General features: G+C 39.9%; 2 protein-coding genes across 3 annotated transcripts in view; one reads left to right on the forward strand and one right to left on the reverse strand.

The window, feature by feature from the left end:
- Positions 1-27,946, reverse strand: part of spg11 (SPG11 vesicle trafficking associated, spatacsin) — a 101,922-nt gene that overhangs the window by 64,391 nt on the left and 9,585 nt on the right. For both annotated transcript variants that reach the window (XM_055661384.1, XM_055661383.1), the window contains exons 7-16: positions 25,914-26,059; positions 18,429-18,564; positions 16,453-16,608; positions 13,731-13,918; positions 11,763-11,939; positions 10,390-10,461; positions 6,997-7,115; positions 6,223-6,413; positions 4,189-4,387; positions 1,019-1,222 (exon numbers count right to left, since the gene is read on the reverse strand). In XM_055661384.1, coding sequence (XP_055517359.1) covers positions 1,019-1,222; positions 4,189-4,387; positions 6,223-6,413; positions 6,997-7,115; positions 10,390-10,461; positions 11,763-11,939; positions 13,731-13,918; positions 16,453-16,608; positions 18,429-18,564; positions 25,914-26,059 — 1,588 coding nt within the window. The remainder of the gene's footprint in view (positions 1-1,018; positions 1,223-4,188; positions 4,388-6,222; positions 6,414-6,996; positions 7,116-10,389; positions 10,462-11,762; positions 11,940-13,730; positions 13,919-16,452; positions 16,609-18,428; positions 18,565-25,913; positions 26,060-27,946) is intronic.
- ciao2a (cytosolic iron-sulfur assembly component 2A) overlaps positions 20,091-27,946 on the forward strand; it is a 30,738-nt gene continuing 22,882 nt past the window's right edge. The window contains exon 1 of the mRNA XM_055661386.1: positions 20,091-20,100. The gene's annotated coding sequence lies outside the window, so the exon portion shown is untranslated. The remainder of the gene's footprint in view (positions 20,101-27,946) is intronic.

Raw genomic sequence — 27,946 nt, forward strand, 5'->3', positions numbered from 1 at the left:
GAGTGCTAAATGCAAGGATACGCCCTGTATAATTGTGCCATGGCATCATTTACCCCAGAAGGTAGACTGGCTCTTGCTTATTACCAAACAATAGCCTTTGGAATATTGCAGCACCAGGGGGAAAGTCAATATATTGAGCTTGGGGATCTTGAGCCCACAGACATCTGACTCAGGAGGCATCATTGCTACCTAATGGGAGATTGAAAGATAAACTCCCTGCCACTGCAGGACAGCACTATATTTAGTTTAGTTTAGTTTAGTTTAGTTTAGAGATACAACGCAGAAACGGGCCCTTCGGCTCACCGAGTCTGCGCCGACCCTCAATCACCATATATTAACACTATCCTACACACACTAGGGACAATTTACATATATACAAAGCCAATTAACCTACAAACCTGTACATCTTTGGAGTGTGAGAGGAAACTGAAGATCTCGGAGAAATCCACGCGGTCACGGGGAGAACGTAATAACTCCATACAGACTGCACCCATAGTCGGGATCAAACCCGTCTCCGGCGCTAAAAGGCAGAAAATCTACCACTGCGCCACCGTGCCGCACATATATGAATGCATGCCTATATAAATGGAAATATTGACTAGGCTGTTCCCTTGGCTCAGATGGGTTGTGGCAGAGAATGGCCAGAAACTCAACTCCATTTTGCATCTCTAGAGTAAGAAACTATTAATGCTACAGGTCTGAAATGGCCAGTGTTCAATCAGAAAGCTGAAGTGATAATTATATTCGGCTTATTCACACATGCTGCTTTACATAACAGGGAGCATTTCTAACATTTTATGGTTCTATTTAACTTCTTTCAAAATATTTCAAGTATATACAATTTGCATATGCATTTAGTTCTTTAAGTGCACCATGATTTGGAGTGCTTGATAGACAGAATGTGAGTAGTTTGTTGAGTTTCCATCATTTCACAGTACTATTCTTTGGAGAATTGGGATCTCATTAAACAATTTCAAGGTTGTCATACATACCATGATCTGCACGGAGCTCGACTTACCCATAATAATCCAAATAAGCATACAGGAGATAGCGCTGCTCGTACTTGAGGCAGTGGAGGATGAAACAGCTATGGAAATGAAGTCCTTCACTGGACTGATACACTGGAACTAGGTGAGGGTCCTGCATCACTCCCCCTGTGCAACTAAGCCTTGCCAAGAGCTGTTCAAAGTCTGCAACCTCCGATGGGATGAATATCCTTTTTCTGTTTAAAAACATATACAAAAATATAAACTTACAAACAAATTTCAAAAAATTCACAACATACCCTTATTTACCATACAAAATGTATAAATTAGGTGCAAGATTAGGCCGCTTAACCCTTCAAGTAATCTCTGCCAGCTAATCATAGAATGGCTGATTACTGGTCCACACTTAGAAAGAAAAGGAGACCAGGGCTATACTGTTTGGATACTAGTTATTGCACAGTGCCTACGACATCTGGCAACATCAGCATTTTGTGGCACTGAATTCCAAAAAATTATTTGGGAATGTTCAATGTTGAGAAAGTACATGTGAATTGTCTAATCTTGTATACCAATAAACTAAAATTTCCAGTTGCCTGTATACACACCTGTGTACACATCAGCCATTGAGATTTAAGATGTTAGTGCTCTGCTGGATGCTTCCCCTCCATGTTGAAGAATAATTGGCCAGAGATTATGAATAGTCAGGGAGGTTGCTTGAGAACCTTGTAGAGGTGTTTCCTCTGTCCCCTGTGAAAACTCTTGCCATGATGGAGTTCAGAGCACTGTGCTTGTTTTTAGCGCTCCAGTGACAGGATAACCTGTCCTGTCCATTAGCGTTGGTTTTGAGTGTGGTCAGAGCCTTGATGCAACGGTCATTGGCCTGGGAGAGGACTCTGACTTTAGTTCACCTATCCTACCAACGGACCATACTTTCCCAGTGCTCTGAACTGCCTCCTGCATGTTGTCCACATCTCCCACCAATACGAGAAGGTGTAGACCACTTGGTAAACCATGAGGTTAGCACCGGTTAGTCTTCAAGCACTGTTGAACGCACTCGCATTGGTATACTGGAGCTTTCGTTGAGAGACGGCTCCCGAGATATGTAAGATAATCTATGCTTCCTAGAGACTTGTGCAAGGTGGGGGAGGTGGTCGGCTGCGCAGTTGGCCTTCCTGAATTTAGTGTAAAGACCATACTTTCAAATGCTTCAGTGAAAAAAAAATCAACAATGATTTGGACTTCAGTCACTGAATGTGCACATCAACCCAAGGGGCATTACGGAGAATCCTTCTCAAATATGGTAGTCCTTAGAAATCCATTACCATTGCACTGTTACTCAGTGACATGAAGATCATGATCCTCATACAGTACATCTGAAGTGTAATACTGTATTTCACTCCAAAAAGCCTTCCCAAGGACAAACGAGATATTCATCATCTCTCCTCCAAACCCAACACTCTTAATTGCAATTCGGAGTCAATGAACAGCTTGTATAGTTTACTTAAGGCATGTGTCATGACAATAAATGAACACAGAAGATTCTATGTAAGTGATATACGATACTATACTTTGCAGTATTAAGAGCATCACAGTCATTGGGACAAAAGTTCACGAACATTCCTGGAACCAGTTAATTATATTACAAACATAAGGTTTCCAACCGAGAAAAAAGACACTGTAAGGAAAAGGAATTGCTTATGGTTAAATCAGCAGCAGCAGCAGCAGCAGCAACAACCAACTGCACTTGGATAGCACCAGTGGTTTTTTTTTTAATATACGCATATAGGTGCTAGTATGCATATAAATGTTCACACAGTGTTAATGGCTCCTGTACATCAATCTAGTCTTTAACCTTTTAGAGATGCCAGTGCCATGTTCCGTCACATAAAAAGCACTGGATAGCATCATTAATACCGGAAAACATTCTGAGTGGTTTCACAGGCACGAAGTTTAACAGCATGTGACACCAAATTACACAAAGTGACATTACACTCGACGATCAAAAGAGTGTTCGAAGAGGTTGCTTTTAAGGATCCTCTGACTGGAGGAGATGGAATTATAAAGGGGCTTAGTGGGTGAATTCCAAAGCTGAGGGCCCAGGCAAACAGAAGCTGCATGGGAGTTGTGTTTTAGTAATATATTCATAGTTAATGCAATTTATATTGGTGCAACAAGCTTATTTTCCAATTTCATGTGAAATAATTATTTTTGTTAACCACATTCTTGATAATAGAATGCTGATGAAGCAACTGTGGATTTAAGGTATTGAATTGTCTCAAGCTTGTTGCTTGAAATGTATTAGTAATAATCCATTTTATATAAAAGGAAAACATCAAACAGAATAGGCTATTAAAACATTTATTTTCTTAACCTCACATTCTAATCCTTTGAGAGGATTGTTTAACTAACCTGCCAATGTTTATTCTGAAGACATGAAACATACAGAATGCTTGCCTTCACCATCATAGCTGAAATGCAAGGCCGGGGGGGGGGGGGGTCAAGTTCAAATAGCGTACACATTAGTCAGATCTTGGGAGTGCTGTGAGCAATCTGATCACCACATTACAGGAGAGAAGTGATAGCACTGGAAAGGGTGCGGAACATAAAATTCTAATTATAAAGAAAGATTGAGTTGGCTGGGCTTTGCTTTCTTTGGATCAGAGTTGGTCAAGGGAAAATTTAAATAAGGCACGCACAATTCTGATGGTCTGTGGAGAAAGGTAAAACTGCTGGAAGAACTTGCTGAGAACTTGGGGAAAGGGGCAGATAAAGGTTAAGAGTTTTCCCTTATGTAAGGGATATGGAATACTGGAGAACACTGCATGAAAGAGTGATTAAAGAATCCTCATTCAATGGAAAAGAATGCACCTGATGGGCTAGATCTTTCTCAGCTGGGATGGATTCAATGGACTGAACCACCTTTCACTCTGCCATTTGGATCTTTGATTCCATGAAGAGAAGACATGCAGTCAAGTATGAATTGTTCTGCTATATGTTGAGTTCAGGAACAATACATGGGCAATAGTGAAAGTCAACCTAAATATAGCGCGCGCACACACTCTACATGCCTAAAATCTTAATAATCTGCATCCATTCAATTGTACCAGAACCAATTCCTTCCTTAGACATCATCGAAACAGTGTGAGCAGCTGAATTCTGCTTGCTTAAGTTGGCGCATTTAAGAGTAAAATTTAATATTTACCTTGCAAGTTTGTCTAATATTTCATTTCTCATGTAGCGACTGCAACACGTGTTCTGATTCACAATCTCGGCTGTTAGAGTTGGCCAGCTTGCAGAAGGCTCAGTACTCTGGAAGACTTGGATCCAGTTAGAAATTCTGGCCCAACTATGTCTGGAAGTGAGGTAGCTCCACAGTACCTCGGGACTGCTGGACTGAATTGCTGTGTAAATATTTGCAACAGCATCACTAATTAACAAGATATTTGATAAAAGATTCTCTATATTCAATTCTAAATAAAAGGCAAAATAACAGTATGAAATTACACTGCCCTCATTTGGATCCCACCATACTATGAAGGCATCCAAGACCCGAGAGGATTCAGAAAAGAACTCTACTGTGGAAATGTAGGCTCTTCTTCCTGAAAAATGGCAGTACTTGAGCACATAGTGTTTTAAACATTACAGAAGGAACGTGGAATCAAAATGCATATGGGGAAAATGCCAATATTTAGGAAAATCTTCCTCAGCGGATCTGAATAGCATCATTTTTTTTGTTCCTACGAAACAAATATGTGTAATTGATATTGTAAATGCATTTCAGAAAGTCAATGCTTATTTTCTCTGTAGATTTGTGTACTATGGGCAATTTAATGCACATCCCCGATTATCCTGATGAGGAGGTGGTGAGCAAGTTAATTGCTGCACTACTTAGCCTGGAGTAAATATTGAATAAATTCTACCATGGCCCTTGTGAAATTAAGTTCAGTTAATTAAATACCCTCTGGAATCAAAAAACTAATATATGTAACGGTGTTCAAGAAACAACACAATTGTCAGAAAAATCCATCGTATTCATCACTATCATTCATGGAAGGAAATGCATAACAATATTGGAATAGTGACTATGCTCAAAATAGTTAAAACATGGGAAGAGCTTAAAAGCCCTGTCCCACAATACGAGTTCATTCAAAGAGTTCCCCAGAGTTTGCCCTGATTCAAACTTGGAGATTTACGGTAATGGCCGCTCGTAAGTACTCGGGGGTCTCATGGACATTTTTCAACATGTTGAAAAATCTTCACGAGTCTTCCCGAGCTTACCTGCCGTTAGCCAGTCTTCCCGAGTACCTGCCGTTAGCGTTACGAGCCGCTAAGAGACGTCCCCGAACTCCGACGTACCCGCTACATTAATTCTACGTGCTTAGCACGAGTTTGATTTTTTTTTAACTCGGGAGCGCACTTGAATGAACTCGCACAGTGGGACAGGACCATTAGAACATCTGAGGTTGTTAGTGGACCATTAGAATATCTGAGGTTCTTCTCCATCTATAGCCAAAATCGGCATGCACGACATTTTGGATACAAGGAACTACAGATACTGGTTTACAGAAAAAGATACAGAGTTCTGGAGAAACTCAGCAAGTTGGCCGCATCTCTGGAGAACGTGGATAGGTGCTGTTTCCAAACCTATCCACGTTGCAGGACATTTTAATGGCTTCTTGCTTGAAAATGAGCAGGATTTGAGCACATACAATGTTTGAAGCATTACAAAAGGGACATGGAATCAAAAGGCTCCACAGTAAAGCTCCGTGTCACAAGGATCACACAGATCCAGCCCTGACACAGAGGGAATAAGTAGCTGTAGGGTTTAAGAGACTTACGTGATATTCAAAACTGTTGGATAGGCACATGCAGAGATTGGAGGGATATGAATTATGTGCAGGCAGATAAGAGTTGGTTTTGGCATCATGTTTGGCAGAAACACTGTGGGCTGAAGGATCTGTTCCTGTGCTGTACTGTTCTGTGTGCAATGTAATTAAAGACCTTAGGTCTTTACCCAAACCCAGTCTTGAAAATATTCTTTCAAATAATGAGACTGAGATACTAATTTAATGGTGATGTTTTGGACACCAGTGAACCATTTCTAGTCCTTGAGAATTGCAGATGGGGCCACAGAGACAAAACTGTTTCCAATGTTTAGCTTTTGGGTCAAGAAACCTTCACAACGTATGCTCATGTAAATTATGCTCTTCTGAACTGTAGCAAAAGACAAACGTACCTATATCGAATCCTCGGGACAATCGAATTCGCTCCTTTGAATTGCTATCCCACCATTTGGCCCAATTCAGTATGACCATACAACAACTTGGGTTTCTTTGTGAAGGACGCTCAGAGTTCCCAACTTTACTGTTCATGATTTGTTCCAGTACAACAGAATACCTGGGATCAACATCTTCAGCCTGAAATAAGCTGGAAAGATTCATATAATTAGCACTTTGCACGATATGGCATCTGACCGTTAAATCAATTTGTTGCTGCAAAGATAATTACACTAAGCTTTAGATGTTCAGATGAGAAAACTCAAAATGCAAACAGTTTTACGCATGGTAAATTACAACTATTACAAATAACTACTCTTTGCCGTTCCAACACTAAAAATCCACAATGCTACTTCCTTGATTAAATATTGGCGAAGATAGACAATAGACAATAGGTGCAGGATTAGGCCATTCGGCCCTTCGAGCCAGCACCGCCATTCACTGTGATCATGGCTGATCATCCCCAATCAGTACCCCGTTCCTGCCTTCTCCCCTGGCTCCGCTATTTTTAAAAGCCCTATCTAGCTCTCTCTCTCACCACAAAGGAAAGGGTAATTTTGTCCCTCCAATCTCAGCAGCTTTAGCAAGCCGTGTTCTTTCCCTGTTTAACCAGATAGTGAGAGGGAGCTTATGACAGTAATTCATTCTCTGGTCTCTCCCATCACTCAGAAATCGTTACATTTCTCTGAGCTGCAATTGGTTGCTATAGAGTATCATACATCTATTAACTTTACCTGCTACATGCAGGTGTTTCCACAGTATGTATGGAGGAGGAATATAGATTCTCTACAAGGTGAACAAATGTCACCATCTCTTTCTCTTCATCAGATAAATAATCCTGGAGGCTTTCCACCTAAAAAGGAGAGGAATTCGTTAAGAAAAAAAACAAAAAACCATTTTATTCCATTCATTACTCATTCTCTTACTCATTCTCAGTTGGCTCAAGCTATTTAAAGGCTTCTTGAATTACACAAAAAATGTTTCTGCTTTAAGATGTTCAATCCTAGCCAGAATCCGAGAGAGCGTGCTTGCTAACATTAATCCTTGGCTCGGTTTAACTAATTGTGATGTCTGATTAACCTTTTCCAGTTTATAAACCTCCATCTAACCAGGCAAGCTTGATGAGTGCCCAATCTCTTAGCCTGTGTGCTTGTTACCCTGCGTCCTTGTTACCCCACTGGCAGGACGGCACAGTGGAGCAGCTGGTACAGCTGCTGCCTCATAGTGCCACAGACTCACGTTCAATCACAACCTCAGTTTGTCAGGTTTAGAGGTTAATTGGCCTCTACATAATTGCCCCATGTGTGTAGGAAATGTATTCAAAAGTGAGATGACATATAACTAATGGGAACAGTTGATCAATAGTCAGCAAGGACTTGGTGGGCCGAAGGTGCTGTTTGAATGCTGTATCTTTAAACTACACTAAATTTGAACAATTTTACTCAATGAAATACTTTATTCTTGAATATTCAACATCTATATAAGTAGAGTCCTTATTCTCAATGTTTAAATTTATTTCAAACTTGGTTAAGAAGTGTCCGGTAGTTTCAACAAAACCTCCAAATATTTTGCACCTTCAATTTGTGGCAGCATGAAAATTATACTTTATACAGTTAAATAAAAGCACATTGGCGGAACAAGGGCAGCACAATGGCACAGCGGTAGAGTTGCTGCCTCACAGCATCAGAGACCCAGGGTCATCCCTGACTGGGGGTGCTGTCTTTTCGGAGTTTGTATCTTGTCTCTAATGTGCAGGATAGTTCTAGTGTATGGGGTGATAACTTGTCGGTGCAGACTCGGAGGCCCAAAGGGTCCGTTTCCATGCTAAACCTCTCTAAAGTCTAAACTCACTCTCTAAAGTCAGAAGGAGTAATCTTCCAGAGAGGTTGGATCACTTCTATCTGGAGTCAGCTTGGGTTCTATCCCCAAACTTATGTTTCATACTTAACAGGGCAAAGTGGTTTCTAAAATAAATCTTACTGTACAAGATGCAAAGAACAATTGCCTTCACCCTCTACACAATTCAACAGCCAAAAGGAGTTGGGTATTGGAGGAAATCATGACTTCTCCTGTAATCATTCTATTTTAAAACCACTGCAGTATAAACATCTTCAGTTCATTATCTAAATATTTTTAAAAGATATCATAAGGATCAGTTTAGACCGCAGCTTAGCGTCATGTTCATTTGGAGTGCTTCCAAAATACCCAGCTTCCTCTCCCCTAAAGCAACTATAAACTAATTATATAAATTGCTGAGCATTATAAAGCAGATGTCGATAAATGTACAGAGCACTGATGAAGTGGGAAGACTTTTGAAATGACCTTGGAAGAGGCAGACTCCTCATTACGACAACATCATTCACACTTTATTTTTACTTTTTATTTACAACATAAATGAAGGGTGTGTTAATGGGATGACTATCTCTTTCAAGCCGTTCCAAGAAGTCGTGATCTACTGGCAAAGAGGTTGACAGTATTTACAAGAGAGGTCAGACACAGGCCACTATTACTTGTATTGCACTGTTACTTGTATTGCAAGATTTCAAGTTGCCAGGTCAGTTTATTGTCACACGTACCAATTAAGGTACAGTGAAATTTGAGTTACCATACAGCCATTCTAAGTGAAAAGCAACAAGACACTCAACCACATAAAAGTTAACATAAATATCCATCACAGTGGATTCCACATTCCACATATTGGGCAATATTACTGAAAAAACAGAAACTGGACAGCCTGAGACACTGTGGGTTGTTGGGTGTTAACTGGAAAATGTATAAACGATAGAAATGTTAAAAGGGACTATGATTATATATTTTTAAGCTGGGTTTTCCAAGAATCGCTTTTAAATAGATATATTTTAGAGTCTACATTCCTGACAACCATAGGAAATTATTAGTTATCTTCTCTCTATTTTTTCCTCGCAAACTAGGAGGAGCACTTACAGGAAATGGTCGACAATTCTAACAGTTAATAATACGTAACACTGTATTTAATTACAGTCCAGTTAAATCAGGCACAAGAAAGATTCAAAGGGGTGAAAGGTGTCTGTGGATAGACAGGGAAGCGGAGTTGAGGATGAAAAGATTAAATGGTGGAGCAACTAGAGGGACCAAATGGCCTTTGATTGTATGCAAGTATTCTGAACCTGTCATGTGTGCTTGTAGATGCAACGAGACAATGAGAGAAATGAGACAAATAGAGTACTTCCTTGTTTGCATTCCATGCAGAATAGTGTAAAGGTTGTCACACATCTTTCTCTTCGGCATAAACAGGAATAAATGACTAACAAGGTGGAATCATATTGCCAACTGTACTGAATTGGGTCCCTGCATGAGCTTAGTTTAGTTCAATGTCACGTGTATCGAGATATAGTGAAAAGCTTTTGTTGCGTGTTAGCTAGTAAACGGAAAGACAATTACAATTGTGCCATTCACAGTGTACAATACATCATAAAGGGAATAACGTGAATAACATTTAGTGCAAGATAAAGCCAGTAAAGTCCGATCAAAGATAGTCCAAGAGTCACCAATGAGGTAGATAGTAGTTCATGACTGCTCTGTAGGGTGGTTCAGTTGCCTGATAACAGCTGGGAAGAAACTATCTCTGAATCTGTGCATTTTCACACTACCTTTTGCCCGTTGGGACACGGAAGAAGAGGGATTGTCCAGGGTGCGACATCCTTGATTACGCTGCTGGCCTTGCCAAGGCAGCGTGAGGTATAAATGGAGTGGCTTTGTTCAGCAATGCGATGGGAACATAAAAACTACTCTAGTATTGATCAACTGTTACATAAGTCCTATCCCTGAAGTTGCACACCGTCAGGTCACCGTCACAAATAAGACAGGAATTGTTGTATTCAACAAGGTTAAATTAGATGTTCAGAAATGACCCTTTAACTATCAGATTTTCAATCTCTCACTGGCCCAGGGTGTTGTCCCCACTTGCCTCAAGACATCAACCATCGTGCCAGTGCCCAAACAGTCAGCTACAGGGAGTCTCTTTCTATTTTTTTTGTTTTCTTTATGTATAACTACTATGGACTGACGCAAAACTGCATTTTGTTGTACTGATACTTGTATTGTGCGATGACATTAAAGTTGAATTGAAGATAAATCAGATACCCTACCAGGAAATCTCGAAGGTCTCGATCAGCTGTGTAAAAACAGATACGATGTAGTTCTTTCTTCACATCAAATCCCTAAAATTAAAGAGGATAACGAGTTCCATTATTAAAAGCAGATCAAATCAATCCCCAAATACTTATTTCCCCAGTCCAACCAACATACTCCCATAATCCTATAATTTGCAGCTCACAAATCACATCTGCAGCAAATTATGATAAGCCGTCTTGTTTTTGTGTCCATGAGGAAATACTCAGGCTGTCTGGCGTACAGTAAGCAACTCCCTGTGGTGGCTTGCAGATAATGATATCTCGGGTTAATAGCTGGATTCTTTACTGTTTGTGACAACATTTATCTTATCTGCCACCTATAGACCTTGCAGTGCACAAGCCATATGGTTATATGTTGCCTCTGTGTTATCACTGCACAGCAGTGCAGTAGAAGGTGGTAAAAAAGGCTTCAGAAAGTATAAGAAAAAAAGGCATTTGGGCAGTCTGGAGTATGGTGTACAATTTTGGTCGCCCAATTATAGGAAGGATGTCAACAAAATAGAGAGAGTACAGAGGAGATTTACTAGAATGTTGCCTGGGTTTCAGCAACTAAGTTACAGAGAAAGGTTGAACAAGTTAGGGCTTTATTCTTTGGAGCGCAGAAGGTTAAGGGGGGACTTGATAGAGGTTTTTAAAATGATGAGAGGGATAGACAGAGTTGACGTCGAGAGTAGGGAAGATTCAAACAATTTACATCAGGAGGGGTAACGAGGGAAAGGAGAGGGTCAGAGTATGGTCTGAGCGCAGGTATATGGGACTAATTGTTATATGGTTATATGTGCCTCTGTGTTATCACTAGTGCATTGGCACCCAAAGTTCAGGATCAGTGATCCAAAGGCATGAATGTTGACACCTGAGGAATTTAAATTTCATGCCATTAAATAAAATCTGCCATTAAAACATGATAGCCTCAGTGATCATTACCCCAAACTACTAGACTGTCGTGAAAACCCATCTAGTTCACTCAAGTCTTCAGTGAAGAAAATCCACCATCCAGAGTCTAATGTGACTCCAGATCCACCATTGCCTCCTCCGTGAGAGGCAAGTAGACATGGTAATAAATTGGCAGCATTGCCAGGTATTCCAGCTAAGAAACAAATCAATGGAAAAGAAAAATATGCTAAAAACAAAAATGTCTTAATTGGCAGGCTATCAAAGCTTTGCAAATAAGAACATACAAATTAACTGACGCAAGTTTCTTGAACACATTTGTCTGATAAAGAACATTAAATCATATAGTGAATTCTACTATATTTATTTTCTAAACTATTTTTGTCAATATATCATGCAACAGAACTTTATTTAATATTCAGTACTTTTGTAATTACCATGTTCCTTAGAAGTTTCTTAGCTTCCTGCAAGTCTTTTTTTAAGAGACAATCATAAGTCAGAGTTAAACCAGCTTGCATGAGTTTGTTCAAATTCTTTATTGGTTTTTGTTGGGCTCGGAAATATCCCTGAGCTCGTGGAATCTGATTATTCAGTATAGCGTCACGAATAATCTCCTGTAAAAGGATAATACAAATTTGTAAATACTCTTATCGCAGATGAAATCCTAGACATTCCCATCATATTTTAACACAGTTTAAAATAAATTAATTCTTGCAGGGAAAAAAAATAAATGCTTTGAAATTATTATTCGGGTTCAACCTGTGTGCAAAAGAAATTAAGGAGCAGGAGCAAGAGTCACATGGTCCGCTGAGTATGCTCTGCAATCAATAAGATCGCGGTTGAGCTGATCATAGCTTCAGCTCCAATTTCCTGCAAGTTTTGCATAACACTTGACTCTCCTAAAGTCCAACTAATTATCTCAGCCTTAAATATTTTCACTGATACTGCCTCTACGGTTCTCTGAGAGAAAGGAAAATCCTGCCTCTTTCGTGCTTTAAATATTGTGACACTATTCCTTGCAATACTGGACACTCTTGAGGTGAAATCTTTGCAATTACCCGAGCAAGCTGCTAGAAATCTTAAGTTCCTCCAATTTTTCTGAACTCCAATGAGTTAGGGCCCAGCCTGTTTAGCTTATCCTCATTAAGGACAAGGAGATGTAGTCACTCAATATATTCAAGGTAGACTTCAATGCATTTCCAGATATTAAAGATATCAAGGTCTATGGGTGAGTGTAGGAAGGTGATAGTTGCCTTCTTAATTATTTCATTCCAGTTGCCTTCTTAATTATTTGCTCTGTCTGCTTACTAGCTTTCTATTTTGTGTACAAAGATTCAACATTCTGTACCTTTTCTTCACTTAAAAAAATGTTTGCTGTTTTATTCATCATACCAAAATAGAAAAATTGGTGAATGTGGAGAGGATGTTTTCACTCGTGGGAGAGACTAGGACCAGGGACCATAGCCTCAGAATAAAAAGACGTACCATTAGAAAGGAGATGAGGAGGAATTTCTTTAGTCAGAGGATGGTGAATCTGTGGAATTCATTATCACAGACGGCTGTGGAGGCCAAGTCAATGAATATTTTTAAGGCGGAGATTGACAGATTTGTGATCAGTAAGGGTGTCCGGGGGTTATGGAGAGAAGGTGGGAGATTGGGATTGAGAAGGAAAGATAGATCAGACATGTTCAAAAAGGAACTGCAAATGCTGGAAAATCAAAGGTAGACAAAAGTGTTGGAGAAACTCAGGGGGTGTGGCAGCATCTATGGAGCGAAGGAAATAGGCAACGTTTTGGGCCGAAACCCATCTTCAGACTGAACCCGATGAGTTTCTCCAGCATTTTTTCCTACCTAAGATAGATCAGACATAATTGAATGGCGTAGACAATAGGCAAAATGGCCCATTTCTGTTCCTAGAACTTATGAAAACGTCTAATTTCCCCATATTACAGTCCACCTGCCCAATTGTTTTAAGTCCCTGCCTTTGTTCATGAACATACTTATGGGTTGCTTTTAGTATCTTCTACTTTGAAAAAAAGTTTCAAAATTTGTTTTGTTTTATTTCTCAAAATTATCTTCCAATGGATCACGTTTACACCAGTGACTCTCTCCATGTACAAGCTCTTGCTGGTGGTTTATACATACAGTTTTCCCCAATTCCAACCTGAAACATTAACCAATTTGCTTTCCACAGATGCTCCCTATCTGCCTAGGCTTTCCAGCATTTTCTGCCTCAAAATAAACTGTAAGGATATGTTGTCAGGGTGAGTTGCGGACAGGTGGGAGTAAGGAACATAAATGCCCATGTACACCAACTGGACTGCATGGCCTGTTTATGTACTGTACACTTGGCAGTTGGTTTAAAATATATCCCAAGTTAACCGATTACACATCTGCGTACTTACATTGGTACTGAGACTATTCCACTTTCCATAAACTGGATTAACGTCTGGTAAAGTATTTTCTTCATCCTCACACCCATCAGTGACATTCTCCCTTGGTGGTTTATGCGGGTACTTCTTCATAAATTTACGGAGCTTGATAATATAACCAGTGAGATAGTCCACACATTTCTGCTTGTGCTCATCCAGTTCTGAAGATGTACAAAGATGTTTATTGCAATGGAATAGGACAGTAATTTATAATAAATGCCAAAGAAATGTCAACCAGAAAAAAACACTTCATTCTAACTGGTATATTGCTGTTCTGTTTATTGCTGGTGAGTTGCAATACTCAAATTCCCAATGCAATACTATCATGGGAGTACCATCACAGCAAGAACTTTCTAAAGGAACTGCAACCAAATTATTGTTTTTGTAATCAAACCGTTTAGTTTAGCATAGTTTATTATTGTCATGTCTACCAAGATGCAATGAATAGCTTGTTCTCTTTACTATCCAGTCATAACACACTATATTTGCATACAATCATTAACAAGTAAAAGAATGAAATGACTCCAAGCAAATCCTTTTCTGAAACAGCACACAAATAATTTTTCCCAGAATTTCTTTAATTTTTCCAGCAGTTCTGGTTTTGTAATATGAACAGCAGAATTCCCCAGTGGCTGCAGCTCAAATCCTTTGGATCAGCTTAAGGAATTTCAATGAACATAAAAATGGATAATATTTGAAGTCTTTGTATACTGAAATAGAAAACTTCATCGAATATGACTGATAATACAGGAAAGGTCATTAAACGAGCAGTTAAGTGCAGGTTCACAGTTGAGAAATATGGGATGTTTGTAATAAGAAATACCATGACAACATTTGATTCTTAATAGAAACTGGAGCTATTGGAAGCAGTGCAACTATAATGATAGCAGGAGGTAGAATTCTCATGTTTGGGAATTCTAGGATATGGAGTCCTGAATCAAAAGACGTCTATTAGTGAGTAAGGAAGAACGATGACAGGTAAATAAATGTAGAGATAAGGCAAACATGGCCATTGAGGGTTTTAAGCATAAGTACAATGATGTTTAATTTCAAGAAAAGGGAGACCTGGGGCAAAACATGGAGCAGGATGGGACATATTTTGGAAGCAGAATTTTGGATGAACCAATATATCTGTATAAAGTAAAAACAAAACTGGCGAGGGATTATCTATTATATTGACAAACAAATAAAAATGCACGCAGGATTCTGACATGAACATCAAAAAGCAGAAACTATATTGTTGTTTAAAAGCAAATTAGTTATTCTGAAAAGGAATATATAAAGGGCGAGGAAAAGACAGAAAATGAAATTGGAGAAGAGGGCATGGCACTATTTATAATAAATGCTTCATTTTGTGACTGTTTCAATGAGCCTATGAATTACAGTTTTACTAATCAATAAGGACATACTCTAAACAAAAGATATATATGTGACTACATGTAAATATTTGTCAGTAATTTATAAAGCAGCCTATAAATAATTCCAATAAATCTAAACATTACTGAAAACAGAGGACCTTCAATCTTGCAGTGGTGTTAATGGAATCCTTTCCAACATATATTGGGAATGAGCTTAAACCTCAGTTTGCTTGCTTGTCATTTTTGCTAAATTCAGTTGATCATTGAACAGCATAATTAATATTAAAACAAAATGGAATAGGCTTTTTATAAAGAAAGCTCAATTAATTGAGACTTCCTTACATTTGTCAAATGCTGAGCACAAACACCATAATGCATTACACCACTCATGGTGACAAAACTCTCCTTCCTTACTCCAAACATCATAAATTCTGAATAAGGTAATATTTTCTAAAAAAGCCTTTTAATAAGTTTCCCACTATAATTGTCGTGAAATGCTGATTGATAATATTGCTCCAAGGTACCCTGGGGTATTTTACTGCATTAAAGTAAGTTATGAAATTGCTATACAATTTTAATCTTTGAAGAGGTTTGAGTTTTAAAACCCATGAAACTGAAGCGATTTATTGGAAAGTGTAAATTTAATAGAATTCTTTGAGGAATCAAACACAATCAATATAATGCTTTCTTACTTAAGGGCCTGTCCCACTTTCATGACCTAATTCACGACCTTTTTTACTCGTGGACATTTTTCATCATGCTAGAAAAAACGCTCTGACCTGCTTGATGCCACGAGTACCTACGACTAGCATCACGACCTACATATGACCTCGCACGACCTTGTGACGACCATGCTGCGAGTATGAGTCAAGGGCAAACTCGGCAGAGGTCGTGAATTAGGTCGTGAAAGTGGGACAGGCCCTTAACTCAGTTATTGAAAAACAAATAAGCTTGCTGATGAACCAGTGTGAGATTCGGTTAGCATCTGGCAGGCTGCGAAATATTGTGGTATATGCAGATTCAATTTGCAATTATACATGCAATTAACTCCAAAGAGCATCCATGATAAGATCATAGTAATGATTGATCTCAAACAGGTGAGGAACCCTGAGGGCAGTGACTCAAAGGTGTTTTGATCCTCAGTGGTCATGCTATATGATACATGGTACAAAATGAGGTATGAGTAGCTTTTTTAAGGACACAATCAGTATAAAACATATATTTCACCATACATCATTTTTTATTCCCTGCATTTGAATGGAGTGATTGGGTATAAATGACAGCCTACTGTATGTAATCTATTCAGTATAATCCATATGCTACTCAAAGCATCTCACCTCCTGGCTGCATCAGAAGCTCCTGGATTTGTTTGTTGAGAAAAGTCAACGTAAGGTTCAGAAGTTGTTCAGAGAACTGCCTGCTCTGAGTTTCAGAGTCGTGCTCCTTGATAGCTGAACACAGCAAGTCCAAAGCTGGCTTAATTTCCTCAACGTCTGCAATAAGCAAAGACATAATGTCTGCATAAAAACAGAAATTGCTGGATACAATCTGCACATCAGGATCAGGTAAGGGAGGTTTTGGATAGAAAGATTGTTGGATAAAAGCCAGTGATGAAAAGACTAAAGGGGATGGGGGAAGAAATGGTGAAGGAGGGGGAAGGGGTGGGTTTATTGTTACCTGAAATTGGAGAATTCAATGTTCATACCGTTGAGTTGTAAGTTACCTTAACGGAATACGAGGTTGCTGTTCCCCCAGTTTGCATGTGGCCTCACTCTGGCACTGGAGGAGACCCAGGACAGAAAGGTCAGTGTAAGAATGGGAAGGGGTGTTAAAGTGGTTTGAAACCGGGAGATCTAGTAGACCTTGGAAGACTGAACGCAAGCATTCAGCGAAAGGGTCACCAAGTCTCTGCTTGGCCTTGCCGATAGAGGCCAAATCAGGAACTCTGGATGCAGCAGATGTGTTTAGAGGATGTGTACGTCCTCTGCCTCACCTGGAAGGACTGCTGGGGTCCCTGAATGTATGCGAGGGAGGAGAGAGAGGGATAGATGTAACATCTCCTGCAGTTACTGGGGAAAGTACCTGAGGAGGGGGTGATTTGGGTGAAAAAAGGATGAGTGAACCAAGGAGTTGTAGATGGAGTGATCTCTGCGGAAGGCAAAAAGGGGTGAAGTTAGGAAGATGTGACTGGTGGTGGGATCACGTTGAAGGTGGCAGAAATGTTGGAGAATGACGTGTTGGTGGCTGGTGGGATAAAAGGTGAGTACCAGGGGAACTATATCCTTGTTCCGTCTGGGGGAAAGGGACAGCGAGGTCAGAACTACAGGACACAGAGGAGACGTGGGTGAGTGATCCACCTTCGACAGCAGGGTGGAAACCATGTTTTCTAAAGAAATCGAACATCGCGTTGGGGGACTCCATTCAAATGAATGTGGCTGCTCTAGATATGCCATATACAGCTAGTATAAAGCTGAGGGGCCAGATATGAACTTGTTACAATCAAAAATCACTGCTGGGCTCACTGAAGTACCATGTGACCTCCAGTGTGCTTAGCCTTTCCTCACCGAGGTGTGGATAAGGAAGGCCAGAACATGACCATGGCACCACATTGGCGGAGCTGGTAGAGCTGATGCCTCACAGCACCAGATACCCAGGTTCAATCCTGACCACGGGTGCTGTCTGTGTGGAGTTTGCACGTTCTCTCCGTGACCATGTGGTTTTTCTCCAAGTGCTCCGGTTTCCTTCCACATCCCAAATAGGTTAATTGGCCTTTGTAATTTACCACTAGTGTGCAGGAAGTGGATGGAAAAGTGAGATAACATAAAACTAATATGAACGGGTGATCAATGGTTGGAGTGTTCTTGATGGGCTGAAAGGCCTGTTTCCATGCTGTATCTTACAACCGAAAACAAACTGATGTATAGAATGCTGACATATGTCAGTTCCACATCATTGTCACCATCTCATGAAGTTTCAGTCAAATTAAACGTTAGCAAATTTAATTAAGTACATCTATCCTACAATTGGTAACACAGATAGAGAGTTGCCCTCTGGTGTATGTAATAATTCTGAAATTTGGTTCTGCAATTTAATGACGTCAATGGAACCAAATTTCAGTGTGCAACACGCCCAAATTACTCCTTCATCTGCTCAATGGAGGCAACGCAGAATTAATTTCTATCCTCAAGTAATTAATGAGATCAGTTAGTTGGTGTAAATGGAATCATTAAAAAAAAAGCAGCGACATATATTTGCTGTGAATATTCCATCAGCCACACATTGAAGAGATTGCATTTTACTCCAGGTGACTTACTTTTTAATTGTGCCCATGAAGTGAGCGTGGCTTCAGAATTCTCCTGCTTTAAAAACGCCGCTGGAGCGGAAAAAAGATTTTCTTTGCTCTTCAGAAAAAAGTCCACCGTGTCCAGCTGCCTGTTTTCAATTCCAGCCTAGGATATTCAAGTGAAACTAATTATTTATTTCCTTTTAGCAGGCAGTGAATCACCACTCATTAATCACGCTGCGGCACCTACTCGATGAGCCCCTTGTGAAACAGGGTCACAGGGAGTTGTCATCTGATTGACGATACCATCTACAAACCCTTGCACCTCTCTCCCTGGCCATCAATTATGTAGCTCAATTTTATTGATATTGCTCACACTCCCCAAATTTCCACATTAGGTACTTCTAACTTCAGGTCTGCCTTTGTTACCACTGTGTTAAGAATAAAGCATGCCACTGTTTCATACCACGATTCTTTCTTGGCTATAACGTCCTTTTTTATTTTAAACAGATATATAAAATACAGCATGGAAAACATGCCCTTCAGCCCACACGGGCTATCGATCACCCTTTCCCAGAACTATGATTTCCCACTTTCTCATTCACTCCCTACAAACCCGGGGTAATCTACAGAGGCCATTTAACCCACACGTCTTAGGTATGCGGGAAGAAATCAACCACCCAGAGTAAACCCATGTGATCACAGGGAGAAGATGCAAACTCCACAAAGACGGCGCTTGAGGCCGGGATCGAACCCGGGTCTCTGGAGCTGTGAGGCAGCAGGTCTACCAGCCAAGCCAATGTGCCATCTCCTTCAACAGTCCAACATTTATTTCTCTCTTTGTTTTATCTATCGATTAAAATGCCTTGTGTTTAGCACCGCCTCCTGCCATCAAATTTCCATAATTCCTATCAATATTGTTTGGTCCCATTCAGCACTTCTATAAGCATCTGAACAGATGACTATTCTCCTGGCATTATCCCCATTCCTGACCCCATCCAAGCTCTGCAATATTCTCCTCTGGACTTATACTTCCTAAGAAAATTCATGATTTCATATATTTTACATTTTAATTAAAATAATAAATGAACTGTGTATTATAAAGTAAATTAAAACCAGCTCCCCGCCAATGCTCGAGAGTGCAGCCAGCTTCCCTGGGTCTTCATTACTTATGGGGCTCTACTATAACTGCTGACATGGTTCATGATAACAGTATCAGGAAATACAGTCCTTTAATTAATCATAGCTCATATATTGTCTCAGTACCGAGCTGGGAAACAATAAAATGGCAGGGTAGACAGAAAAGTCATGAAGGGTTACAACTTCTAATCTTATACAATCCTATCTCCAAAAGTAAACATTCTCCTGAGTGTTATCAGATCCCGCTGGGAAATGTCTGGGATTAACTATTCATTTTTCAAGCCTCCTTTAATCTTGTGGTGCACCTTAAAGACTGTAGTGAATCTGGCTCCTCTGGTGTAATTGTCCATGGCACTTATCCCAAAACCTTCTGATCCCATCCTAGTTCCAGTTTTGAACCAAAAAAAAGCCTTTTCATCAAGCTTGCCCTAACATTTACACCATGACTCAGGGTTCATTTATTTTTAAATGTTCTTTATTACTTCTTGTATGTCTAAGGAAATAGATAAAATACAAGTTGTTATTTAATAAAACTATACTGGTCTCAAAGGAAGTACATGGGGTGGTGGAAAACCAGGACAATTACACTAAAGTACTGGTACAATAAATATCTTGCTTGCAGCAGCACCAGACACACAAGACACAAATCATATATAAATTAAATGTAAAACTATAAAGCAGTGAAAAGAAAAAGACTGCAAAAAAAACAAAACAACACATGAGTGCATAAACACCCAATTAGAAAACAAGACCATGATAGAGCAAGAGGTGATTTTTTTGGCGTTCCATTGGCAAGACTGGATTAGGGGTCTGGAGGTCAGTGCAAGTACTCGATAGATGGAATGATAGCACTGAGACGAGCTCATGATAGGAAGGTGGGGATCCTTGATGATAGATGCTTCCTTTTTGAGGCAGTGTCTCATGTGGGTGCTTTCGATGGCAGGGAGGACAGTGCCTATCATGGACCACGGCGAATCCACCACTCTCTGCAGACTCTTGAAGTGTCCACACCAGACCATAATGAACCAGTTAGGTTATTTTCTACAGTACATCTGTAGAAGTTTGTTAACAAATTTGGTGACATGCCAAAACTCTTTAAACTTTGCAGAATGCAGAGGTAAAAAGCAGAAAATAGTGCAAAGTTATCACAATGTGAAAACCATATCATATAGCTGCTGGAGATACTCAGCAGATCAGGCAGCATGAGTGGAGAGCGAGAAACAGAGTTTCATTTCAGGTCAATGACACTCAGTTCAGGTCAGAACTGAGAAAGAGAGAAAAGTTGCAGAGAGGTGAGGAAGGAATGGATAGGATAAAGGGAATATCTTTGCTAGGGTGAGGCCAGGATCGTCTTGTTGATTGAATTCAAGCTGTAGATGAATTCTACAATATATTGTATAGATCAAAGTCAGAATATTGGCTGATCCTGTAGTCTATTACACTGCAAGAATTAAGCCATTACAAGCAACAGCAATGGCTGAGAGGTGAGAATGCTAGACAAACTCAGCAGACCAGGCTACATCATTGGAGAGACAGTGTCATTTTCTGGCTCAAGGACCCTTCATCAAAATTAGAAAAGTTAGAAAACAAGTGTGCTTTAAATTGCAGACGAGGATGAAGCCAACAGAGGGTATAGACCAAAGTTGTCACAATAAATTGTAGTTGAATAAAGGGAAAAAAAGAGAAACAAATTAAATCAAAATGGTACAGCATTATCTGAGAAGAGAGAGGGGATTGTTAAATGCAATCTTGAGTCCTGGGGCACCAATATGTCCAGACGCAAGATAAGATGCTGTTCCTTGAGTTTACATTGTCCATTGTTAGAGCAATGTAGGAGGCCGCAGATAAAGATTAGAGTGGGAGTGGGGCAGAGTATCAAAATGATAAGTGACTGAAAGCTAAAGGTCACCCTTGCAGATTGAATGCAGCTGCTCAGCAAATCTGTTTGAAGACGACATTGTTACAACCAAATGCAATGCATTAATATTAGCAGTATATGCTTCACTTGGAAAGGTCCCTAAATAATGGGAAGGGAAATGCTAAAGGAGCAGACAGTGAATCACTGGCAGCTGCATGGGGAGGTGCTGCGGTTGGTGAAGTTGCAAGGGGAACGGTGGCTTTGCATGAATTATATCGATGGTGTCACAGGTTATGAAGGATGATCCATTGAATGTGGAGGCTCGTAGGGTGGAAGGTGAGGATGAGGATAGTCCTATCTCGGTGGTGGCTGAGAGGAGTGGGGCGAGAGCAGTAATGCTGGAAATCGAGGAGCCAAAATTGAGGATTCTGTAGGGGGAGGCCACAGGTAAGGAAAGACAATGGCACTTTAAAAAGTACTAGTGTGGAAAATCCCATATTTGGAGCAGAATAGGAGCAGCTTTATAAAATATTGGTTAGGCCACAGTTAGGGTATTGAAAGGTGATTACTCTATAGGGGGTGCAAAAGAGATGCACCAGGATGTTACATGGGTCAAATCTTTCAGTAATGAGGAAAGACTAGATAAGCTGGGTTTGTTCTCCTTGGAGCAGAGAAGGCTGACGGGGCACCTGATAGAGGTGTACAATATTGGAAAGGGCAGGGATAGGATAGATAATACTAAATTTCTTTTACTAGCACAAATGCACAAAAAACACAGGATATGGATTTAAGGCAGGGAGGAGAAGGTTTAGATGATATCTGTGGATTTATTTCATCCAGATGGTGAACAGAAGCTTGAACGCACTAGCTGAGAGGATGGTGAAGACCAAGACACTCATTACATTTAAACATCAGAGGAGAACTTGGATCATCAAGGCACAGAAAGTCAGAGGCCAAGTACTGATAACAAAACACTGTAAAAAGAATAATAGAATTGAGCAGTATTAGCATAGATATATGAAAGGAAAGTTAATTTGACAAATCTACTGAACTTCTTTGAAGGATCTGACTGGTTCAATAGGGAAGGAGGAAGCAGAGGTTTTAGATTTTCAGGTAGCTTTTGGAAAAGTCTAACAGGACATTGATCAACAAGGGTAGCAAGGGTAGGGTATATAGAGTAACACACTGACATAGACTGAGAAACAGTCATTAAACAAAAAGTAAATAATGGGAATACATTTGTTATTTTCAGGCTATGACAACTGGCACCTCCGGGATAGATGCTGGCACCCCAGCTGTTGATAACGTACATCACTGATTTGCCTTCGAGCACTTCGAGTCATAGTTCCATATTTGTCGATGATACAGAACTAGGTAGGATTGCGAGGAGAGAGGAAAATGCAAAAAGACTTTGAGGGGAAGTAGACAAACTAAGTGACCAGACAACAACATAACAGATCTAAAATAACTGAAATAATAAATGAGGTTATCCACTCTGGTGCCCAAAGCTAATATTTGTAGTGGTGAAAGAATGAGCATTGATGGTGTTCAAAGGGATTTAGAATTGTACAAAAGGCAGTGAAAGCCAACATGCAGGAGCAGGCAAGTAGTCGGGAAGGTATATGGTATGTTGGCTCTATTGCAAGAGGGTTTGTGTACTTCAGTGAAGATGCCTTACTGCAATTAAATAGAGCTTTGGGAGACCACACATGGAGACATTTATACAGATTTATACCTTCAGGACCTTATATACGGGATATACCTTCATAGAGAGGGTGCTGGGATAGTGGATTGGCTCTATGAGGAGAGATTACATTCCCTGGAATTAAGAAGAATGAGACAGCTCATTGTAATTTATTAAACTTTTACAGGGTTCATCAGGGCTGATGCAGGGATGATATTTCCCTTGACTGAAGAATCTAAAATCAGGGATCAGTCTCAGAATTACAAGGAAGCCAGTTATAACACAGATTAGGAAAAATTCCTTCATACAAAGCCTAGTGAATCTTTGGAATACAGTAATCTGGAATGTCAGATATTGAATTTATTCAGAGAAATCAGGTTTTCTGGATATTAAGGAAATCAAAGGTAATGGGGCAGGAAAATTATGCTGAGAAAAAACATTAGCCATGATATTGATGATAGCAGGGAAGACTTGGTGCCAAATGGCCTGCTTCTATATCCTATGTATTATGTTCATAAACTAAGCTTGCAAACAGTCAAATAAAACTCAAATGTCTCTTTCAAATGTAGGACCTGAACAATTATCTTTTGTACTTTCTCTATCTCCCATGATATTGATTGGCTGCTGTGTTCTATATTAATGTTACTCATAAAAGTCTTTGCTGATCACTGTTGGTCAATATTTTGTGACTATGCTGGAATTTTAGCAAGATGGACAAGCTGTTCATGTAGAAACAAGGAACTGCAAGTGCTAGTTTACAAAAACAGGCTGTTGAAAGTGGGAAAGTGCTGGAGTAACTCAGCAGATCATGCAGCATACAAAAAAAAGAAACAAAGTACTGGGGCCTCTTTCCTTCTTCATGTAGAAATTATACTAATCACAATCCTCAATCTCACCTCTTTTTCTCCTATTGGAGCGAGAATTATAGCTGTTGAACATCTACTAATCTTTAAGCAATGGGGATTATTAAGAGTTAGACATAGGAGATAGGCTTCACAAATTCCACCACACATTCATTACTCTATTGGCTGTGCAGGAAGAACAAATGTCCCCAGACCAGACTTTTCAAATTGCAAGATTAATTTACCTATTAAGACACTCACAAATTTCAGGTACTTACGTTAATTGCACTGGGAATACAAAATAAAATTAAACAGTGTCAAGAGACATTAATATTTAATGTAAAAATGCTCTTCTTCAATATATTTTCCACCACCCCTCCAACCCCAACACTGCACTGTTCCGGTTTAGTAGCTGCATGGCCCACTATGATGACATTCCTGCAGCACTAAATCAAGCCAATATCAGAGAAGCTCACAATCTACAGTAAGCCAGGACAAGGAGATTATTGTTAACATTTAAAATGTTTGTCCAAATATGTTCTGCTGAAATCTTTTCTTTTCCAGATGGTGCAGAAATCTAATAGTATAAGAAAGAAACTCGAAACCATGGCTGCTAAGACATAGTGGGTATGCAGATATCATATTCCTTCCTGAAACTGGAGATTAAAGGTCATAATAAATGGCTCAGCACAGTGACTACAGCCCCCCCACTGTTGTAAAGTAGATGGAGTTCCTCCGAACATGGGAGAACTTTACCAAACCAAACACATTAATGTCACCATGCAGGTTAGATAAATATTTCCAAGGGGATTTATGACTTTGTTTTTTTTGGCTCAGTTACAACGTGTTCTACTGTTTCCAGACAATTTGATGTCGGGGAAAAATATTTTAGAAAGACAATTAATAACCACAGCGCTACACTTGTCAATTCCCAACTTGAAAAGTTGTGATCAACACAGAGAACTTTGAGAGGAAGGTATGCAATTAGTTTTGTGTAAAACTGTGTAATGGAAATAAATCAGCACATCACTCAGCAAGTTTCATGAAAATCCAGAAATGTAATAAAAAAAATTAAGCAGCGTTGGCAGATGTGGCAGTTAACAAAGCGCTCAGTTTTCATACCTAATTCTTTCAACATAAGATGCTTCAAGCAACGGCAACGGGAGCGATAATTATTTATTTCACTTTCAGAATGCGGGCATTACTAGCAAAGTAATAGCTGGTGAAGAGAGGGATTGTTGGCCCTTTCAGAGTCCACCACACTGTTGTGGGTCTGAAGTCACATACAAGCCAGACTGAAGGGCACTGATGAACCAGATGGGGGTTTTATGACAGTCTGAGAGTTTGCACTTCTAATGACCACCTTTATAATAAAATCCAGCTTATTTATTAAACTCAAATTCCAGAGCCATAATGAAGTGATTACAATTCTCGTCTCTCGATTGTCAATCCAAGTCTCTCGATTGTCAATCCAATGATCCTACCATATATATCATAAAGAAAACCAATTGTGATTTTGTTATAAGTAAGGAAATCATCAGACAAATTTCAAGTAAATTAGGAAGAGCAGTTGAGTTGTTCTTTACTCATTTACATTGTCGGGGCAAAATTATACACAAAAGGAATTTTAAATCAGGGAAACTTATCAGGGAATCAGGAGCATCCATGGCAAGTGAAGTGGTTCAACATTTCCTTCAACTTCTGCACATTAATGATTACAATATTGTGCATAAAACTGAACTCATCCAAAACCTTCCTTCCTTTATCCTATTCTGTTACTCATCTTACTTTTCTTACAGATTCATATTTGCTCCTGGATTGGCAGTATTGCAATCTGGTAATTTCTTCAGAGCACCATTTTGTTACTTTAATAGGTACTATAGTATATACATGCAAGCTATTATTAGATCGACATGCATGTTTACCCAACATTTCCATTAGAATATTACTGACACATGCTTTTAAATTGGAAGCCTTCAGTCTCCCCTTACCTCTAATGCATGAATGGGAATTGAACACCGATTCCAATTATTGAGATGGCACAATGAGTCAACGATGCCTGCTTTCCCATAAATCATTAAACGATTCAAGAGGTCTTCTTGTGAGAAACCAAACACCACCATGGAAAGGCCAGCGTCTAAACAAATTAGATTTGAAATACAAAAGTGAATGTTTGTATTAAAATTAATGAAGGCTTTGAAGCTTATTTTAGTCATTTTATGGCATTTCACTTCCCAAATGGAAAACTTAGTAAACTTCCCAAATGACTAATTTGACGCTGGGCAGTCTGCATCACAACTTTCAGGAAGGTGCTGATGGATTTGCAGTTAGTCTGGCAATACGGGAACTCAGTTGGGAAGGCAACAGTTCGGGGGTAGTTGACCTCAAGATCTAGGAAATTGGTGCATAACAGCTATCCTGCTGAATGGACACATTGGTGCACTTTAGGCAAATAACTGTCAAGATGCAGATATTAAAAATGACGACAGTTCCTGTGAATTAATCGCTCAGCACACCAAAAGGAGGGGGTAGGGAGGACAGAGTACAAGTGAGAGGCAAAACAGTTAATGAAGATATATGTTGAATGCAATCACTATTCTGTCAATTCCATTTAGGAACCATTCCTTTTGAAATTATGCAGCTCTCACTCATTGGAGTACTTGAGTGTTACCATAGCAGCTTTTAAACAATTGGGGCTTTTGGGATTACAGGTCCTCCCTAGGTTACGGCAGAGTTCCATTCCTGAAGACTGACATAACGAAAAAGTTAGACCACAGCATTCAACTCGGATTTAAGCCAGATATTGCTGCAAACTGGGTTCATGCACAGCTGCAGCCCAGCAATAGGGCGGCACAGTGGCGCAGTGGTAGATTTGCTGCCTTACATCGCCAGAGGCCAGAGTTCGATCCTGACTAAGGGTGCTGTCCGCATGGCAGTGTGGGTTTTCTCTGGGTGCTCCAGTTTTCTCCCACACTCCAAAGACGTACAGGTTTGTAGGTTAATTGGCTTCTGTCTTAATTGTAAATTCTAGTCTGCAAGACAGTGCTAATGTACGGGATGATCACTGATCAGCATGGACTTAGTGGGCTGAAGGGCCTGTTTCCATGTGGTATTTGGAAAGTCAAGCCGCCAAATCCATCCCACCGGGCTGCAAAACACTTGGTTGTATGAATGGGTTGTACACAAGCCAGGTGTTCATAATCATAACTGTAAGAGCAAAGTGCTTGTGATTTTCTGTTTTGTAGACAAATGGTTTATGATCACTCTACCCCTTTAGAACCCAGTTTCAGAACATTAGAAGGGCTGGGAGTGGGATGAATGGGATAGGAGAAGAATTAGGCCATTTGGCCCATCAAATCTACTCCACCATTCCATCATGGCTAATCTATCTTTCCCTCTCAACCCCATTCTCCTGCCTTCTCTTCATAACCCCTAATACCCTTACTAATCAAGGATTTGTCAATCTCCAACTTAAAAATATCCATTGACTTGGCCTCCACAGCCGTCTGTGGCAATGAATTCCACAGATTCACCACCCACTGACTAAAGAAATTCCTCCTCATCTCCTTTCTAAAGGTACATCCTTTTATTCAGAGGCTATGGCCTCTGGTCCTAATTCATTCAAGGTGCCTGTCCAAGCACGACATGCTAAGTGATTTCCTTTCAGTGCTATGCCATGATGAGATGGGTTAAATGGGCATGCATTTATCCCAAATAATCTCTGCACAACTTTGTTCTCGGCTCAAATCAGAGAGAACACATTTCATGTCCTGGTCCATGCAATACACAATTCACAGCTAGCCTGTTCTCATTGTTAATTATTCAGTTTCCTGCACATAGATCCAGCAAGTAGGACTGCGGTGTATACTGAAACACTGATATACTACTCGTGTCAGTATGACCCTTAATGGGAATGAGGATTTGAAAGATTAAACGTCCTTCAGCTAATGATGTTAAATTGAAATTCCAGCTGTCTGCTGCACGTTCCATCTAGGGAGCTGCCTTGGTGGAGAATTAATATTAC

The sequence above is a fragment of the Leucoraja erinacea genome, chromosome 33 (genome assembly GCF_028641065.1).
Source record: "Leucoraja erinacea ecotype New England chromosome 33, Leri_hhj_1, whole genome shotgun sequence".
Classification (NCBI taxonomy): Eukaryota; Metazoa; Chordata; class Chondrichthyes; order Rajiformes; family Rajidae; genus Leucoraja; species Leucoraja erinaceus.